Source organism: Melospiza melodia, chromosome 4 (genome assembly GCF_035770615.1).
Source record: "Melospiza melodia melodia isolate bMelMel2 chromosome 4, bMelMel2.pri, whole genome shotgun sequence".
NCBI lineage: Eukaryota > Metazoa > Chordata > Aves > Passeriformes > Passerellidae > Melospiza > Melospiza melodia.
In genome coordinates this window covers 51,061,542-51,082,275 of record NC_086197.1, presented here as the reverse complement: position 1 = coordinate 51,082,275, position 20,734 = coordinate 51,061,542, and the positions used below count along the sequence as shown (strand labels likewise).

The 20,734-nt window shown below is 38.9% G+C and overlaps 1 protein-coding gene across 2 annotated transcripts in view; it reads right to left on the bottom strand.

Moving 5' to 3' along the window:
• RFX4 (regulatory factor X4) overlaps positions 1 to 20,734 on the bottom strand; it is an 87,690-nt gene that overhangs the window by 55,501 nt on the left and 11,455 nt on the right. For both annotated transcript variants that reach the window (XM_063154375.1, XM_063154374.1), the window contains exons 2-3: positions 12,407 to 12,493; positions 5,694 to 5,754 (exon numbers count right to left, since the gene is read on the bottom strand). In XM_063154375.1, coding sequence (XP_063010445.1) covers positions 5,694 to 5,754; positions 12,407 to 12,493 — 148 coding nt within the window. The remainder of the gene's footprint in view (positions 1 to 5,693; positions 5,755 to 12,406; positions 12,494 to 20,734) is intronic.

Here is a 20,734-nt window from a genome sequence, read left to right as displayed (position 1 = left end):
AAACGTCCTGACTTCCTCTTGCCTACTAAATTTTGTTGGCTTTGTTCCTAAGTGTCCTTTCAATTCATTCCCATAGTACTTACTTACTTCATTTGGTTCACACTTGTTATCAAAACCATAGGCTGTGAGTTCCCAGCAATCTGTTATACCCTAAAAGCATCCTGCAGTAAATAAATATAAGTAAAACCATGAAACAATAAATACTCACTGAGGGGAAGCATTCTCTCCTTTACAGAACACATCACCTTTGCTTCATGACACTCTTTTCACTCTTGTCCGCTGCAAAATTGCTTACCTTGAGGAAGCAGGTATAGCTAAAGCAAATAATTTGCTACTACTCAAGAGCATCCACAAAATCTTATTGTGCAATATTTTATTGGTATTGTATATGGGAAAAGTGAAAAAAAAAAAGAAACCACAATCTGGATACAATGCTGGAAAAACCCCAGGGAATTAACATTCTTTTCTACCTTTTAGAAACGATCCTTATTTTTTTCATTAAAAAATCTATAAAAAATATAACTATAAAATTTTAAATTATATATCAAATATATGAGCAGGAATACGCTTCATCTTTAAAGCTTCAAACTGGTCTCATCACAAATCTATAGATTAGCAGAAACATTCTTTTGAAATGCCATTTTTATGGTTGCTGACCCAAAAAATCTTCAAGAGATATTTACATACACACTTAACATTAAACCATAATTAATCTTGTCATTGATGGTGTCAGTCATAGGCATCTACCGTCACAAGTGTGCTTGTCTGCCTTGCTGGGTTAGGGAAGAAGTTAGGTGTAACTTCCTCTAAACTGGATTAAAAAATAAATATGTATTCTCAAAAAAAATCCAGTTTTACATAAAATAATGCCCTCCCATTTGTTAGCTGCAGAACACCTTCCAAATATCTTCTTTCTCTCCTTCACTGCCTTTTTCAGGACCTACCTACCTTCCATTTCAGTTATCGTTATAATTTGTGACTGCAAACTATTTTAATAAGACATCCAGCTAGATGAATGGAATCAGTTTGTATGGGCAACATCTATTCTTTCCTGGTTTCTACAGAAATATCATCATGGCATCTTTCCTCAATTTCATAGTGCTCTAACAAAACCTCCTTTCAAAACCTGGAGAGTTCGTTTGTATACTATAGCTGCTAATTGGAATGTCAGCTTCCGTGACCAAGACAGGACAGAAAGAAAAGCAGTTAATTATTTCTCTTCATATCTGATGAATTTTTCTCTTTTTCTCCCCTCTTTCACAGAGAGTCATTAGTCTGACACTGAAAAATGAAATGCCCCATTATACCTGAACTTTTTTTTAATGATCAAAAACCCATCTTGCTCCACTTCTTTTATTTTCCTGTCTTTTATTTAACAACTTTATCATATTTTGAATCCAGCTTCATTCTACAGTATTGTAGAAAAAAAATGAATGCAATCTCCTACCTAACAAATCATTACCAGCTATAAATATATACTTACATATATATACACATTTTATACAGTGTTGTAATAAAGCCATGTGAAATCCAGTAGCTCACAATGAGACCTTTTGTACCACTACAATATAGGAATAAAGCTCCTAATCTTTCCACAGGAATGACAATTTTATCTGTCCCTATTACTGCTTTCCTCCATATACCCTTACATAGTTCTAGATTAAATGAGATTATTCTATATCAGAGTCACATCTGTGTTGTTGTTACAGATTTATTTTTATATCCGAAGGCTGTGATGTTAACCACTGTTAATCACATAGATTCTAGAACAGATCAATTTTTATGGAGTATAACAACATATAAGGAAGTATGAATCTGGGGAGAATCCATTCCCTCACTGTACTTTACCTTGCTCTTTTTAAATTATTTTTATAAATGTTGCAGAAAACAGAATAGTTTTGTTGACTTTAGCTTCAAAATACTGTTATTATTCAGAGTACCTACACTGTAAGCCAACAAACTGGGGGGATTAGGTTGTCTGTACTTTGAATAATTCTGTGTTTGGGGAAGTAAACACATACACACCCCAAAATGAAGTAAAATAAAGTTTCACACTTACACCTTGGTCAACCAGTTCACCACTGAAATAAACATTAACATTTTAGAGCCAAGCTATAGCTTTACAGATGATAATGAGCACAGGAACACGGAATAAGCACAGAATACCAGGTATTGCTATATTCATGCGTTAACAGTTAAATTCAAGCTTGTGTAGTTTCCCAAATTATGATGGATTTGGCAGTTTCCTCAATTATTATGTATTTGGCAGTAATGTTACATTTACCAGGCCTTTCACTTCATTTTGTGTCATCAACAAAACAAATAAAAGCATCATTCCTGTTTCCAGGAAAAGGCTATTTAGCCAGGCTCACAGTCATCCAGACATTATTCTTGGCTTCTTCAGCTATTCTTCATCCTCCACATTTAAAATGTTCAGCATATTTCACCTTTAGAGAGGCACAGATATTAAGGATATCTCCCCATGGGATTGATACAATTTGTTCTTTACAGCAAGATTCCAGACAAGGAATAACTAATAAAGATGATGGCAATATGAACCAGTGAGAAAATGTACTTATTTCGCTTGGTTTTGCTATGCTTTCCCTACTCCTTTTTTCCTCTTTTTTTTTCCACCTGACATTTCCTCAATTTCTGTTTTTCAACACTCCATCACCTTCACTAGCTCTAACTGGTAGTAGCATCTAACAGTAAAAACATGACCAGTTTTTACTTGGCGGACACCAGATGCTGCAGACAATTATGAGGTCTCCGTTTGCCAGAACAAGGGCAGTTTGGCACTGTATCCTGAAAACAATAATTTACCCCACCAATTCCATCTCTTGAATCCAGCCCAGAGATCCTGTTTAGAAGACAGGACACATGCTTGCCCAAGGAATACACAGATACATTTTTTTAGTCTTCCCTGAATGTGCAAATACTTGTTGTGAGGCCTGATATTCTGCTTTTCCTAGTGCCTGGTACTGTGCTGTGATTTGGGTTTAGTAGAAGAATAATGCTGGTAACAATTTCAGGTGTTGCTAAGTTGTGCTTACCCCAAGTCAAGAACTCTCTAGTCTCCCACATTGAGCCAGAGACCAGCAGCATAAAAAGTTGGGTGTGCCCACAACCAGAGCAGCTAACCTGAACAGGCCAAAGGAATATTCCATGCCACAGAACATCACACCCAGTAAATAATCTGGGGGGAGTTGGCTGTGAGGTGCCGATCACTGCTCAAGGACGAGCTGGGCCTTGGTCAGCAGGTGGTGAGCAACTACATCGCACATCACATTTTTTCTTGGATTTTATTACTCCTTTTCCTTTTCATTGACACTATTATTATCGTTGCTATTATTATTATATTTTATTTTACTTTAATTATTCATCTGTCCTTACCTCAGCCTATGGGTTTTACCTTTACTTTTTCTCCTCCCCATCCTAGTGAGAGCAGGGAAGGGGAAGGAGTGAGTGAGCAGGTGTGTGTTACTTGTTGGCTGAGGTTTAACTACTACAGCTGAGCAAAACTGTCCAGCATGTAAAGCTACACTTCCAGGAAGTGCTCTGTGAAGAAATTTTACAGTGCTGATTACAACAGTTTACCAGCCTGGGTAAACTGGGTGCTGGGTTCTACTGCAGTACAAATAACGCAGTGCTAATGTGTCTGACTTCCCAGAACAGTGGAAGCTGCACATCTTCATCCAAAATAAGCTTGCTACTTTAGCACTCTGACCCCAACTTTTGAGTTTCTCATTTTATTTAGTGTATCAATTTCTCCAGGAAATACCAATTCAAAGCTGCAGTACATATGCTGAAAAGCATATGGAAACTACGAGAAAATTGTTCTGTAGGTATGGCTCAAAAGCTGGGAAACTTTTAACCTACATGCCTGTTAATAAACTCAGCCAATTGTATAATTCAGTTTTACAGCAGCTGAAGATTTTAAACATGAAACTTTGCTTTCTGTTAACTCATGGAATTTTGGGTGGAAGATGAATGGAGGAAGTTGCAGATGCTCCAGAAGACCCAAAGGGAAGAAAATTTGACCTATTTCAACATGTAAGAAACATAATACAACAGACAGGTAGTAAGCCAGTACACTAGCAAGAGAGTAGGGAAGAAGTTGCAAGCAGCCAGAATTCTGGAATTCTAGTGCAAACACAGCTGAATGAGCATTAGTGTGCACCCTACATTCCAGCAGGGCTCAATATCCCTGGAGTTTAGGGATTTACTAACCTTTATGACTGACGGAGCTTGAAAACATTTGGCAAAAGACTGCTTACAGTATTTGCATGTTTTCTGTTGGGAACAGTATTACTGGATGTTCTAATTAATGCTGGCTTCTTGGCTACGACATTATTTGCTCCTGTGGAAAACGCTCTTAACTGACTTCACTGCAAAATAAACACTGCTCTGAATCTGGGACTGGTAAGACCTGCTTACTATTTTATTTTAGCTAGATAAGTTCTTTATTATCCTGTTTGAACTGTGTTGAAGCTGTGAGAGTTAATAATGAAAAATAATAAATTACCACTATGACGTTTCATTATTATTTTAATTTTCTCCCTGTATGTAGTTACTATTTTTCTTGAGTGTCTGTTAAAGAAAAGTCCTTCACTTTTCTTGAACTTCTGAAAAACAGGACTTTTGTGATACAAATACGTACAAAGAAACAATAGCTCCAAACTAAATGCTTTTATTTATATTTGTCCATCTCATTATTTGCTTTGAAAGTGTCTCTAAGTTTCTGAATATTGGCAGCAACCTATTCAAAATCAACCCATAAGTCTTCTGGTTTTTTAGTCTAAAATCTCACCAATCAACTTTAAAAAGCAAATAATCTTAATTATTTAAGAAATAATCTAAATCATTTTTGCATGTTTCACAGAGTCATGTAATTTCACAGGCAGAAAAAATGGAGTAAAATACACTGAATTAACTATTCTTTTCTGTTTTTTTCAGTGAAATCTCCCAAGAGACTGACAAAAGCAGAGAAAGAAGTTTGCTTTTAAAAAACTCACATTTTTTACCAATAATCTTATCTTTTTAAATATCTAAATCAAGGCAAAAGTCAACAAAAGTCTAAGAGATAGCCCTGTAGCAAGGGATGTCAGAATTAGAGGTACATATTACAGAACATGCAGACTACAATACAAATCACAGGGAACAGCACTTATTTTTATAGCACTGCAGACTAACTCTCAAACTATGGTTTCTCTCTTTCGAATTACCCTTCCTTTTTTCTCCTCACTAATTTTGCAATCAAACCTCAAACTCTTTCCTTTTGTTGTCTTCTGTGTTAAATTACAGAGATCTCATGTCAGTAAAACAGTTGGTATGGGTGGGCTTCATCAGACACTGAAACAAAATGAGTCTCGAAAATAAAAGCTCAGTACTAGTTTTCTTTTTGCAATAAATGTAAAAATGATGACAAATCACAAATAACCAGCTGGTAGGGTGGCAAATAAATACGTTAAGTTGATGTTCTAAACTGTATCAGAAGTTTCCTCTGTTCAAACAAGTCCTGTAAGACATTTGTTGAGAAATGCTGTACAGATTACAAGCGGGCACATGAAACACTTACAGTAAAAGGATCTTTAGAACTCTAAGATGGCCAAGAGCTCTATTCCATCATCTGGAAAATGCATTAGAAAAAAAATACTAATAGATTTTCTTGATCTTTTTAAAAGGCATCTTACCATTGCAGTGTAGCTGGAGTTGAATGCGGTTTTGATGCTCTATTATTTTCTTTTTCCTCATCTGTTAAGAAACAAAAAAAGCTGTGTGATTTCATCAGGAATTTCCTAGGAATTCATGAACTGTTTTTTTAAAAAGAAATATTGTTTGAATGGTAAGATTTTTTTTTAACTAATTAAAATAAATTTTAAAACAATTAAAATGTGCTCAAGTGCCAAAGCTTTCCCAAAATTCTGGCTAAAATTCAGAAATGTAAATAATGATGTTCCCTAAACTACCATCTGTAGATACTGCTTAAGGCAGTAAACTCTGCAAATATCACTGATAGCAGGAGCAGAGTGGTGCCTAGGAATATTGACATTGGAAAGGACAACTTTATATGGAAAAAAAGCAACTCTTAGATTTCTACCAGCATGTGAGAACATGTAAACAGTTTCACTCACTATAATGGAACTGTTGCCTTGCACAAGTTTTATATTAGATAAGGCATTTAAACTAATGGGGTACACCCGTTGTTTGATCTTAACATAAGGTAATTATTGGATGTTTATAAATTTACATTCTGAATGAGAATAAGTGTATATTCTGTTATATACTTTATTCCTTTTCAGGTGATTTCTCTGATAATTTTCCCCATTAACTGTTTCCAAGGCAACTCTGGTTTGCTGACTTTCCAAAAATTCAGATAAAAGATGAATAAAGAAAAAGGTAATTAAAATAAAACTTCAAATATTGGATTCTTCCTGGGAGGCATTTGTTCTTTTGAAAAAGTTTAGAAATATGTATAGAATAATTCTGACTAAATTGTGTTTTATTAAACATATGAAACATTCCTAGGTGAAAGCTGAGTGGAGCACAATCAAGAGCTCCAGAATGTTATTCTTTGGGAAAGTGTTGTATCAAACACATTTTGATATTTTAACAGCTTTGTCCCCGATGAAAGCATTCGGCATAGATGGCTTTGATACCTAAACAATAGGGTAAACCTGTACACCACGCTGCAAGTCGCATTTCTTCATGAAATGAACTTTTAGAAGTAATTTAAGTGAGCCTTTAGGATGCGGGATCTTACGGGAGCAGCGCTATCCTCCTCTGCACATCTCGGGAGGCCTTTTGAGCTGCGCGGGGAGCCCGCGGACACAAATAACACCCCGGCTGGAAGGCTCTGCGGGCAGCCCTCGTCCCCCGGGACTTGTTGCCTTACCCACGGAAGCTGTGCCAGCCGAACATCCTTTATCCCTGAGCGCCAGCAGATCCCGTTCCGCAGCTCCCCGCGGAGCCTCAGCGCGGCCCCCCCACATCTGCATCACAACGGGCCCCTCATTGTTGGGCCGCACACTCCCTCCCTGCCTTTCAGGGCCCGCTTTTATTCAGCGCACAGCACCAACATACACATCTCAAATCACTTTTAAATTGTGGGTTTCGTTTGTTTTTCCTGTTCAGGCGGTCGGCGTGCAGCAAACGCGGGCGCACGGGGCCTGAATGCCGAGGGGCCGTGGCTGCCGCCCCGCAGGCCCAAGGACCAGGCCTGGGATGGTTTCCTCCTGTGCTGAGGGGGCTGAATTCCCCTCCGGATACGTGGCAGACATCAAACTTCAAGTCAATATCCAAGTTACACAATATCACTACACACTTTCCATCCCCCATCCGCCCAGCTTTTTTTCACTTGCACTAAGAGTGAGCTGCTGTGAGCAGGTGCTTTACTTAACCTGCCCTCAGACATGCTTCACGCCCGCCATGCTCAGCTCCTCCCACTCAAATCCTCCCTAAGAACTTGTTTTAACGACACAAACTAACAATTAGGTCATAAACTGCAATTTACATCTCCATCCTCAGGTATGTTTGCCTCCTGGGGGTCCTTCTGAAAGACCCCTCAGCATCCCCCCCTAACTGTGCCTTAAAACCGAGAAGGAAAAGATGGACTTCAACTGTAACTCAGAAAATGTCTTTTAAGCATTAATTTCCATTGAACAACTGGATTTTCAACAAAGATAAATTTTTTGCAGAGTTAGTGCTTGTCACCCCAAAGTCAATTCTCTGTACAAGAAAATAGTGCAACTTTGTTTTCTGCCAACGAACCAGCTGCCAGCCAAACTTTCACTTTTTTATTAAAAAGATGGAAAGGGATGCAGAAGGTATGGGAATAGATGGGACCTAGAAATACAAACTTTCAGTATTACATATAAAAGCTCTTAATTCTACCTTGTCTAGCTTAACATTATAATCTCATCAGATAATTGACTAGCAGAAAATAATAAATAGCTTTATACTTTATATTTTAGCTGTCAGCAGGGCACCTAATGGTGTCCATATCAAGTAGAGAATGTTTAACTCTTGACTCAGGTCCAATACCAGGTCACTTTGTCTAGCATGAAAGAGGGAAGGAAAACAGCATTTCTTACTTTTTGGCTTGTCATTTTATCAATTCACATCAAAACAACACTGTAGATTAAAATAAAGGCATACCTTTTAAAATGCAATACTTTTAAAATCCAACCTATTTTGTAGGAAAAGGAAATAAAGTCACTGAAAAGAAGTCCTGCTTCAAGGCACTGTCATAGAAGAGACATGACAATTTTGTGACAAATCCAAAAGATCTTGAAGTCACAAGGAAAAACCTTGTTCAATTCACAGTCGCAGGGATTCACACAAAGCACCCCAGGGAGAAACCCATGTAGTGTGCGCACGCCACTGCCAATAGGAGGGCTACCAGCATCCCAAGGAAAAAGTGTCTTCAAGATACCTGATTAGGTGGAAAACCTGTACTCATCTCAAACTGAATGCAGATAACAGCTTAGACAACTGCAAGTAAAAGTCTCAGCATAGAAGGGGCCTTCAAACATAATAACATTAGGAATCAATGGTGTTCTAGAAAAACAGTATTTGTTGGCTCACAGAGATATCAGAGGATCCTTTTGTCCCAAACTCTATGGAAGTTCTTTTGCCAACTGCTCCATCTTACTTCAAAAATTCTGTTTCAAAGCCCCTCAAGTGGAGTCCTCTTTGTATCTTGTGCATGTTTGTATCTTTGTGGCTTTCCTAGAGCTCTCAGTGGGATCCTCTAACTTTTGCTGATTCTAGGTACAGCTCAAAGGATTTCTTACTTCTTGGTGCAAGACATGGAGACAACAGAAGCTGTGCTCAGCAGCTTTGAGCCTGCTGCCTTAAACACAGGGAGTGGAACAACCTGAAGCGAAGACATACCTTTTTTGTAATTGTGTTGGTGTTAGTCTGTTTATCATAACTAAAATGGAGCTAAGCTCTTCTTTCCACTGTGGAGGTAATTGCAGAGCCTTGTACTTTCCAGTGCTGCCTGCATGTGTCTCAAAACCAAGAAAGAAACTAACATGCTGTTACTATCTTTATATAGATAAAATCCTTCCCTTAGTTCAGCTAGCTGCACATTTTTCAGAGGAATATCCTCTTCCTCTGTACCACCTGCAGGCCAGATTCTGACTGTTCTCAGAAGTGATTTGGCCTTAGCCAAAATTAAATTATAGTACTAAGCTATCTTGTCTCCTATTTACGTGTAGCCATAAATGAGATTCAGGCTCATTAGCATGCATTCCATGCTTTTAGAATAGTGGGAGATTTTAAAAACATCTGAGAAATATGGGAGCATAATTTTCACTGAGTAGGTATAACTGAAAAAGAAGGAATTTTCTCCAAGGAAAATTTCAGTAAAAGCAAGTAACTATTTTTTAAACTTTTTTTTTTTTAATAGTTTACTTCAAACAAAAAACAAAGCTGCTGGGCAAGTCATCACAGCCAGTATGAACATGGATTTTGAACACCACTTTTGAAGCACAAAAAGTAGTCTGAATATTTTATCTCATAGGAAGTTTACACATTCACATTTCCAAATAAGCAAGAAAATTTAGACAAGCAACCCTTCCACTTCATCAAGAAACATCATAATTCCTTCCCCACAGAACTGAAGTTGAAACTTTTGTAAGCCTTTATTTGTATTCTTCCAGACCTCTACCTCAATTTAGATAATCTGGTTTAATGCACAGTACACAGAAAATGTTATGGAGTTGGTTTTTTATCAATTATTGGCTACAAGATTCTACCGTTCCCTTTCCTGTGAATCTTTTGACTAATGTGGAACATGGAAGTGGCAGCTGGAAAAATGTTTTAAAAGCTGGAAAGTGAAATAAAATTTAGTGATAATTTTTATATTAGAATGTAAAGACTGTGGTTTGGAAGATGTCATAAAATGTTCCAAAAGGGTAAGAAGCACTCGAGGAAGCACAGAGGTGATGTGAATCCATGGCTATGAGTCATCACTTCCTTTCCCAGTGTAATGCAGGTTCAAGAGGCCTGGGGGTATCTGGATAACAATGGAAGATTGCAAAGGATCCCTGTGGCCTGAAGTATGGTTCTGTAACACACTTTAGCTGTAGAAAAGGAGTCCAGCAAAGCTATTATTCCTGTATAAAACCTTATGAACTCTAAAATCATCCAGGAAAAAAAGAATCATGAGAGCAAGCATTATGCCCAGTAAAAACATTGTCGGTTCACAGCACAAGTTCTCAATCTTCAGTGGAGCCAAGGCCAAACAAAAATAAAGGCAACCCACCCCAACTGAAAACTAAACCCACATTTTCTTTGGTAGTCCAGCCAACAGCTGCCTCATGTATGTAGAGACAAAAAACTAGTCAAGAGAAAGGTGGTTTAGGCTTTCTTTTGGTTGCAGATGAAAACTGGACCTACTCTGACAACAGCAATTTGACCACCATTCTGAAGAATTCAAATAGGGTTATGTGGATTTTCTCAAAGCATTTTGCCTCCTGCTTTGTTTGTAAATATATGACAGAGGCTGGACAAAGATTGACATGATGGTTTGGAAATTTCTGGTTGGTTTTTGGATGGTGTTAGAAAAATGTTAGAAAGAACTCAAGGGCTAGAAAGGAGCACATTGGACAATGATTTCTACAGTGAAACTTCTAGTTTGTTCTGGATTTCACAGATTATTGCTGTGGCTTATTTTGCTTTCCTACTTCTTCTTCACCTTCTCCCCTCCCTCACCTCCCCCTCAAAACAAGGATGACTTTTCAGGTGGATTAATTCTCTTATCTGCACTGCAGAAATGCTGGTAATCAGTGCAAAGGAAGCATCTGGAAGAACTGGCTATTAAGAAGGAAGCTAGATAAAATCAACTCTGCCTCTCATTTGGGTTTCCATTATATGCTGTGACAATGTCCTCTGCACACAAATAGAGGAACAAATTCATTTATGTATTTTTTTATCAGTTCTAAATTCACTGCCTTTCATTATCATTGCTTGCTCTTTATTTCAAGAACCAGAAAACAGAATGAGCCACCATGCCATCTTCTTAATGCCACTGTCTGAAACACCTGCTCTTGTTAATCACACAGGTCCTCATTTTACTGGCCCCAGCTGTGTGGAAGTTTCCCATGCTCATATTTAAAGCACATTTACCCATCCTGAATTCTGATCCTATGACTAGTCTGAAGATACATCTTATTCATTACAGATTCCTTCCATCACTTTCTCAGTAGCATCAGAGTGAAATGAACTTTGTGTATCTCACAGATTCTCATAAGATTCAAAATTACAAGCTGCTGTTTTTATTTTCACTATGATCCACCATAATTTTAAAAGATAAATTAATTTCTACTCCTTAATTTTTAAAAACAGAAAACTCCAAATCTCTCCCAGTTTCTTTGTCAATTTTTAAAGATTCTTGTGCATGGTTCTTAGCTTGCGAGTCATGAATAAATACCATTTTTCTACTAACATCTTCCTTCTCCTTCAGAAATATTCCCTCAAATATATCCCTAGACAAATGGGAGTAAGGCCCCAATACAGCAAATTTCATTATCAATTACAATATTGTGCTACAAGGCATGTAGTTTTACCACGATATCAAAATAAATAATTTTCTTAAAATAAAAAAAAAAAAGTAATTACTAGTTACTGGATTAAAGAATTCCATCTGCATTAATATCTTGTAATGTGAATATATGAATTCTGGAGATGAAAAGTAACATGGAGAGTATTTTGCTTTAGGCAAATTAAGCAGAATAGAAATTGCATAAATTAAACAGTAGGCTAGAAATTGTCTTGCAATTTTAAAAACAAAAAAATTAGTTGTTTTAAACTACTTTGAAATTATTTTGATTACCTGCTATTGTTAAAAATCAAGATCTAAAATTACTATCACTAGAAAAGAAAAGAAATACTTGATTTAAAATCAGATAGATTGATAAATTTTTCCCTCTCTGACTAAAAAGAAAACAATATCATGTTTTAGTAAGTGATTTTTTAATCTCACAATTGTTTAATTCTTAATGAAAATATTTTTTTATTTATGGTTTGATATAGCAATATTGGAAAACAGCACATTTTTCCCACATATTTCGACCACAAGGTGTTCACCAGTGAAAAGCAAAACAAGTGGTTTTTCTTCTAAGCTGATCCTAACAGCACATTTTAGTAGTCATTCATCCTTTATTCAGTGACACACAAATTCTTCTGATTGTTTTAACCAATAAACAGTACTATTTCCTTTCCAGAAATGTAAATATCCCAGAAAAAAAAATTAATAAAACTATTGAGTATGTCAAGTGAGTAGACTCCTTAAAATACACAGAACTAAAAATTTAATCAAGCTGTAGCAACTTATATAGCAGGAAATGAGCACTCGGACATGTTCACACTCACTTTAAATGAATGACAAGTTACTTACTTTCATCATTAGAAACATTCCCCAGAGAGGTGTGACTGGAATAACGTTTGTTTTCACTTTCATTGAGACATCGTTCAATCCAACTCTCTGCAAAAATAATAAAATATGCTCTTTTGTTTGTTCGTCTTTGCATAAAATATAAACTTGCAACAGATAAATCTCAATAAAATGTCAGCATTCAAGAGATTATGGTCTTGAACATTTGTATTAAAATATGCTTGATCTGAGGATATTTAGCAAGAAAAATCTTTCTTGCTTTTAAACTTAGCTGTTGCTTTCTAGCTTCATTTTTCGGGGGTTTTTTTTGTTTTTGTTTTTTTTTTTTTTGCTTTTAAACTATAGAGGCTGAAACACTTCTGTGTACAAAACAAAGGTCCTCGGGATATTCTGTCCCCCATCACATGATACGTTAAAAATAAAAATCAAATTAAACATGGAAATCACACTGGTTTTCAAGTCTTAGTCTGGCAAAGGCTTATGTCCTCGAGTATTCCTGCTGGTTTTGGAAGAAATCTTATTGGATGTAAAATCAATAATTCATGTGAATTTTGGTTAAATTGAGGATCAAACGGTGCTCTGTGAAGCCCAGTCCTACAACCTCATTCACACTGATGGAGTCCCAGGCATGATCTTTTCCTCACTGGTACAAGTCCAATGTAGCAAGTCAGCAGCTACTGAGCTGCTCAAACCTTTGTCACCCCACAGTGCAAATGAAGCCACTCCTGCTCCTCCCTGTTTTTCAATACATTCCCAGCAGTCAAATGAGTTACCTTCAGCATTACATTGATTTGAATCCACTGTTCTTCCTGGAAGCTATAACTTATGTCCCCTGATGACTTCAGAGGATGCACCGGGCTCAGCAGAATATACTGTTACAGGTCTTCAGGGCAAAAGTTACACCTTCTTATGTGTTTCCTTGGACAAAGTATGAAATATGAGTTTTTGAGTTTGTCTAAATCCCTAGGTATTGCTACAATAAACTGACCTCCCTCAAAAGATTCTTTTTCAAGGGTGTGAACGTGGGCAGAAACGAGTTTACACTCAGAGATCTCCCTGTGGTCAAAGCAAGAAAAAGAAGGGATAGATGGAAGTCTGCAAGGCAAGCCTGCAAGTTATGACAGAAAACAACTCCACTGAGTGAAGAAATACACAAGAAACAAGGGGAAACAGCTCGCTGCCAGAAACACCTTCAAAGACATGGAAATGGCTCCAGATTCCTTTCCATAAGCCCCTCCACCTGCCACCAAGCTACCTGCACAGCACAGGCAGCAGTCTGCCAGCCAGCAAAAGCCCATCACAGCAGCAGGCTTGAAGGGAAAGCAGGAACCCAGCATCTTGGGAAAGCTGCCCATCTGGTTTATAGAAGATAAAAGTTGGTATGACCTAATCTCAGCACTAGATGCCAGTAAACAAATAAATGGTCATGGCCAAATACATCCTGCAGGAAAAAATGCTTTTTAAACCCAGGCAGTTGTATAAACCTGTGCATATTCCTCTGTACACATCTCCTCTACTGCCATGTAAACAAAAGGGCAATGGCACCTGTGCAGAATCTCAGAAAGGGTGTGCTGAGAACCCTTCAGAGCTAATTTGCAGGCCTTGCCACGGGAATCCAGGTACTGTTGCTTTGTGTGCTTGTGGTTTTCAGGCAGTGTTACGGCAGCTCCAGGCTATTCTCCTCCCCAGTTATTCACAGTAGGAACATGCTGCAGTGCTGCCTTCACCAATACAATCACGTCCCTGAGTGCATCTTCCTCATTCACCATCACACTTGTGCCTAAGAAGCCTCAGCCTGCTCCCTCTTAAGGTGCTTCTCTGAAAACCATCAAAAAACCCACTTGTTGGCAATAGATTTGTAAAGGATATTTCTTCTCTCATCAAATTCAACACAGCCTTGCTTAAAAATCACTGTAAGACTGCTGACACCATGATATAAAACCTGCCAGCAGGGCCCGTGCTGTGAAATCAGCCCCTGCTCAGTTACAAACCCACAAGCCGGCGGCAGCTCCAACTTGGAGGCTTTCCCTGCTTGGGCTGCTCAGCTGCATGGGGTGGGGATGTATCACCTCCTTGTCTGAGGGCCAACACAAAGATATGGCTGCTTTCTGCCAGATTTCTTTTGCTGCCCTAAAAATGAGCTCACAGCATCTTTCCAGTCCTATTTTAGTACTGTGAGCTGTCTCACAGGTAAAGAGAAACTTGCTGCTGAGAGCAACATCAGAGAGAGGTGCAAGAAGCCTTGGGAAAGATTACCCTACCTCCTCCTCCTCCTTTCAGCACACAGCCATGGCTGTATATAATTCCCTTGGCTCAGAGCCCAGCTGCAGGGAGTAAAAGCAAAGGCGGCTGCCATTAGCGCCAAGGGGAGACCAATGCCCAGCTCTGCCCTTTCTTTTCCTGCCGGCACTGAGAGCTGGGAAGCGGGGATGCATCCTCTTCCCTCGGCAGCAGGGAACTGCCAGCAGCCATCTTTAGTCAAATTCCCTGCCTAAGTAGTAGGAAAAAAACCCCAACTTTTTTAAGTGTCACTCCATAATCATTTTCATCATCCTTGTTCACGCAGTGTCGGTGATAGCTGCGCACATTCCCCTTTTTGACAGGAAAACCAGCCAATTTACACTGCCGTGTATAAAGCCTGGAGCGTGGTGCAGTTACAGTTTAATTGTGTGCTGCAGCTCCTTTGGTCCTGAATCACCCCAGTTCAGCCTGCTGCAGCCTGAGTCTGGCTTTCCCTTTGTGGCTTTGCATTTAAATAGCTGATAGAAATTCTTCAGGCCTGAAAAGATACACGACCTGTCTGGCAGCAAAGAATGAAGAAAACTAACTCTTTTGAGCAAAAATGTCAGGGAGTTTATGGCAAATTTGTCAAATTATTTGGCAGATGACAAAATGTGACAAAACCAACTAACTATTTAAAAGCTATATTATCTCATAAACCAAATTATGCAAGTATAAATAAATAAAGATTCTAATATGTAACTTCATTTAATAACTAGCTATTTTTCTACTGTTTGTATAAAGAAAAACATTTTTACAAGGCTTTTAACTTCCAATATTAATAACAGTGTCTTCAGGTATTAAAAGAAAACACAACTACAATTTTGATAAAATTTTAAATAGTCCCATCAGCCCACAGAGCCCAGACACAGTAACACCTGCCCAAAATAAAACAAAAGGAAAAAGAGGCAGAGCAAACAAAATCAAAACTCAAAATTAAGCTTGACTTTTATAAGGTCTTTCAGAGTTAATAACATTAGATCTTGTTCCAGGCCTAAGGAACACACTGGGTTCCCTCTACATGTTGAATGTGCTTGTCCTCATGACACGAGGGTGTGTCTGTCCCAGCAAGAAAAGGCCCATGGGGAACCTCTGGTGTCTCCAGGCTGTGGTTCTATCCCAAGGCTGGCACCAGCTGCATCACACTACTGTTCTAAATATGCATTGAGTCATGTGGGATGGAATTTTTTTGCGATTAAAGCTTAATTATTGCACTTGAACCTTAGTTTTCACAGGCAGGATTTCACAGCAGGAAAACTCACAGAATGATGGAGAGTTCAGGCAGCAACTAAGCAAACGTGCATATCAGACCTGATAACAATGATGAGTCGTTAGCACAAGATGAGAAACCCAAAATTACCTGTGGGAAGTGTTTGTGAGAACAAAAGAAACTACATCTTAATACAGGCCATATTTTTACTCACGGTGTTTTTAGTGCATCAAGCCTTAAGGCATTTCCTCTCCCCCTCTAGGACTCCTTCCCATCAGGAGTCCCAGCACACTGTACCCTCAATTGTACTGAAACAAGGATCAGCACTAGTGAAAAAACAAAATAACAGATTAGGAATAGCTAGCAGTAAAATGTAGTATAGTCACTTACTCATAACTGTGTCACAGTATGGAAACTATCATAATCTTACTAGCAAAGAAAGAAAATAATGTTTTTAATGGCATTTTGAGGATCCATCTTCAAATATCATAGCAACTGTTTAATTTTGCACAGGTCGAGTGAACTGTAGTGAAACACACAGCTGTGTTCCTCAGTCTTAAAATTTTTATTATACAATTTTACATACCACTAAATGCAAATACACTGTATCTGCTGTGGGATTCCTACACAAGGGAAAGGAGATCATTATTCAAATTACAATAATTTTCCCAGTGTAAATATTGTGACAGAATAAGTTACTATTGCACCAACAAAAAAATCAGAAATTGTTCAAAATTAAATGCTGAAAGATGAATTTAAAATAACTATGGAACTATTTCTGCCTCTAATTTTGCCTCTTTTCTTTTTGATCCCAATATTTCTAAAGATGACACATCCACTGAGACTCAAGCATCAGAGTATTTCACTTCCATTCCATGTGCCACACTTTTACCAAGAGGAAGTTTAAACTGAACTTGTTTTCAAAAGCAGGCAGAGCAGGAGGTGTGTAGCTTCACCCTATCCCTACCAAGCGACTTCTTTTCAACAAACAGCCTATTTTCAATTGTATGGTGTTTCAAAGATTGAGCTGGGGAGGTAGGCTTGGGAGCTCTGAGACAGAAATATGCAAGAGGTGTTTAGGGGCAGGAACTTTCATGAAGGATCAGAAATATGAAGCAGAAATGTTCTTGAAATTTATCTTTGACAAATTATTTTGACATTTTATCTCCTTCAGAAGCCAAAGCTTGCTTCTGGAACACATCTTTGAAAAGCTTCTCCTTCAGAGCCTGAGTTGAGGTGATGCAGCAGAGGAGCCTGTGTACTGCCAGTCCATTTAATGAGATAATTACTCCCTGTTTGTGTAATAGTTATTAGCTACCTGTATTTGCAGCACTCACTGCTCCCACATGGGCACGCTGTAGCAAGAGCAGGGCAAGAGCCACTCAGGCTCCTCTCTGCAGAGAAGAGGAGATGGATCTGATCACAGCCACAGTGGCTTGTGCTCCTGCTGTCCTGCCAGGAGGGCCAGGAGCAGCTGCAGTGGCAGCACCAGCTGTAATCACAGCCTCTCCTGGCCTTTGGGAGCGCTGTGCCACAGGCACTGGGGGCTATTCCACACAGCTTGGAGCTGAGGGTACCCAGAGCTGCTGGCTGCAGCCTGTGGGCATGTGGGTATGCCCTGAAGGGACATAAGGAGGGTTTATGGGCAGAAAAAAGCTCTGTGGCCACCTAATCTGAGCTGCATTTTGCTCACCTCATTCCCTACACAGTATTTACAGTACTAATTTTCCAGTTATGCCATATCCTCTGATCCACGTGTGGTCACAGCACTGGCATAATTGGGAATAACTCGTTTTTTGAAAGTGTATGAGATGACAATCCCCATGTCCTAGAGACATAGCCAAGGCTTTGATAATGACAAAATTTGCACAAGCATTTATTTCACCAAAGCCACGGCAATTGCATGAAAAGCTCTCTCATGTGCTTTCAGCTCTAGATTGGCTCTCATATTCCAAATTTTTAAGTCACCAAAAAGCATGACAATTTACTTAGGGAGCTGAACACAGACCAGCTCCTCTTCCATGAGTTTTCTTGTCACTGAAATAGAGTTATCACTGGAATAAGAATATAAGATTTGATAGGACCCAAACCACTTCTTGAGCTATATACTAACTTGGATGGCACAGCTGCAACAATCCAGCTCCTTATCTTTATTCATGATTGCTTTTGTAATTTTTTGCCCATTTCTCAAGCTAAATTAAAAAAAAAAAAAAAAAAAAAAGTTGTAACTAACTGTGAGAAAAGGTATCTAAAAGTAGATAATGCAAATATAGAGGAACTAGCAAATTGTAGTGCTTTTATAAGAGGACCTGATGGAAAAATTACTATTTAGCAGTGAGGACAGTCTCAATTTTACAGTTCCAGTGACAGAAGAGGAACTCCTTTCATGCATACGGAGGAGTCTTAGCACCCCTCTGAGTTATTTGTTTGATGTTCTCAGAGGGAAGAGTTACTCATCTCTTCCTGCAGTATCTCTTTGCCAAGTGTCTCAGTACCAAGCTGGCCAGCAACACTGTCGTCTAGCTGCTCATCTGATCTGTAACCACAAGAGAAAGTGGTTGCTAACAGGAGATTTAGCAGGCAAACACAGTGACTCAAAAGCTCAAGAGGCTGACTGAAGGTCATAGACCCTCCCGTTTCCATTTTGATAGCCCATGGTACCAACAGGAGAGTTGATGGGATGATATTCTATATCTTTTCTTATTAATGAAACCATCACTGCCCTGACAGCGTCTTCTGTTGTCTGTTCCAGAGTAAGTGCTGAGGTTTGCAAGATTCATTGAGCTTTTCTCTGCAGAGCTGATCTTGCTGAACATGGCCTGAGACATGCCAGCACCTCAAAAACTCTGTTCATGCTCTCCATGTTGCATCATTGCTGTGGACAGAGAACTTCTAACCTCTAGAGCTGTAAAATTCATAAAGTCTGAGTAGCTTGCCTGCTTCGGCCATCCCTTAGTGTGCTGAAAATGTAATTTCTAAATGCTACCTGAATGAAAGTAAGGAAAAACGAGCCAGTGCATGTAATATTTTGACAAATGCAAGTGAAGACTTCACCTTGTAACACTTCAATCTTTTGGAGCAATTGGCCATAGCTTATAAGACAAATCACTAGTTTAAAACAGTCCCTTGGAGGTAAAAGAGATGATCCCTTTCTCTTAGGAGTAATGATCAGGAGATAAACCTGAAGTCTGACCCTCAAACTACTAAACACCTATTCTAGTACCTGCTGTATACAACATCTGGCCTAAATAGAAGCAGGATTCATGTTCTCTATCTCTCTCACACCTTGCAGCACAGCCCCGCTGGTTAGAGGCACATCTGCCACCTGAGAAGTGCTGCGGCAGTGCTGTGCAGGTTGGTTACAGCAGCGCAGTTCAAGCAACACACTGCCTGAAAGAAAGCAAACAAAAATCACTTTATCTACAAAGCCTCAGTGTACTGCAAAAGCAAGACCTAAACAAGATCTTGCTTAGCCTCAGCACATTGTTATGAATAAGTGTGTCTGTGACATGACAGGTCTTGGCAGCCACTGGCTCCCATTGAGGGCATTGAACTTACCAAAATCTACTGAAATCTAGCAGAACAAGCTACTAGGGACAGCCAATCACACAGTAGTTTTCTAAGATTTAGGTTTTCATAGGTGATGTAATCAAAATGTTCCTCCTCTCCACTGCTAAATGGAAGGTTTCTGAGACCGTACAAGGGTCACTATCCAGCTGCTGTTCCCTGTAACTGTCTCAGCACAAAGATACTCCTAGTCCAAACCAGCTCCTCTCTAACCATCAAGGGGGACCTGCCACAGAGAGCCTGGTCCTGCTCCTTGCTGCCTCATTTGGTGCCATCAGCTGCCAAAGCACACACCCTTCAGTCAGAGCATGCTAGCTGTCAGTAACATCTTCCAGCTCCACAGGAAATCATGCCAGTGTCCTCCTTGGTCCTGCACAGCCATCTTCTGTTCTTCCAAGAGACCTGCTCCTCAGGGATGACAGTGACACATGGCCTTGGTGCAGATGGCAGAGCTGCTACCCTGACAAGCTGCCAGATACTTCAGTGTTTTGTTTGCTAATCTAACTTTTTACTTCATTTCCAACAGGGGAAAATGTCAGGCACTCTTGTTGCAGTCCTTTTGTTCTCATTTCTTGGCATACAATTCTATTGGATCTATTTCAGGGTTAATGGACATTGGTCCAGGGCACTTTGTAGATGTTGGCAGGAATGTTTTTGTTCTCTTTCTTTGACTTATGATTCTGAAAAAGCATTGTGAACATTCTCCATGATATCATAAGAATGCAAAGAATAACTCTCTTGCGTGTGAGAGAGCTCTTTTGTTTTGTTTAGTCAGATCTTCACTCCCAGTATTGATTTTCTGCTAAACTATTTGATAAAATATATTTAAAATTGACCTTACATACTTAAACTAATAACAAAAAGCACCACAGCTAATAATTTTTTAACTCCTCCACAGCTAATAATTTTTTAACTCCTCCAGAATACTTGGGCAGAAAAGCTGGAATTTATGAGATGTGATATTCTTATGCTGTGCACTGTGCAGAAGTTCATCTGAATGTTTCTTTCATTTAAGTATTCTGTCAACAATAATAATTTTTATGAAGGTGCATCCTAAATGCAGATAAAACACCCCCAGAAGCCCTATAATACAAGATGTTTCTGAATAATGATTCTGGTGTTCAGGGCGGCCTCTACCCTGGATCAAATAAGGAACTTCTATCTGCCCTTCTCTGGAATCACACAGCGCATTTTGCTATTGCATTTCCAACCCAATATGCATGTTAATCAGAAGTAGCCCTTTCCCTCTCCCAGTCACACAGAGATGCTATCTA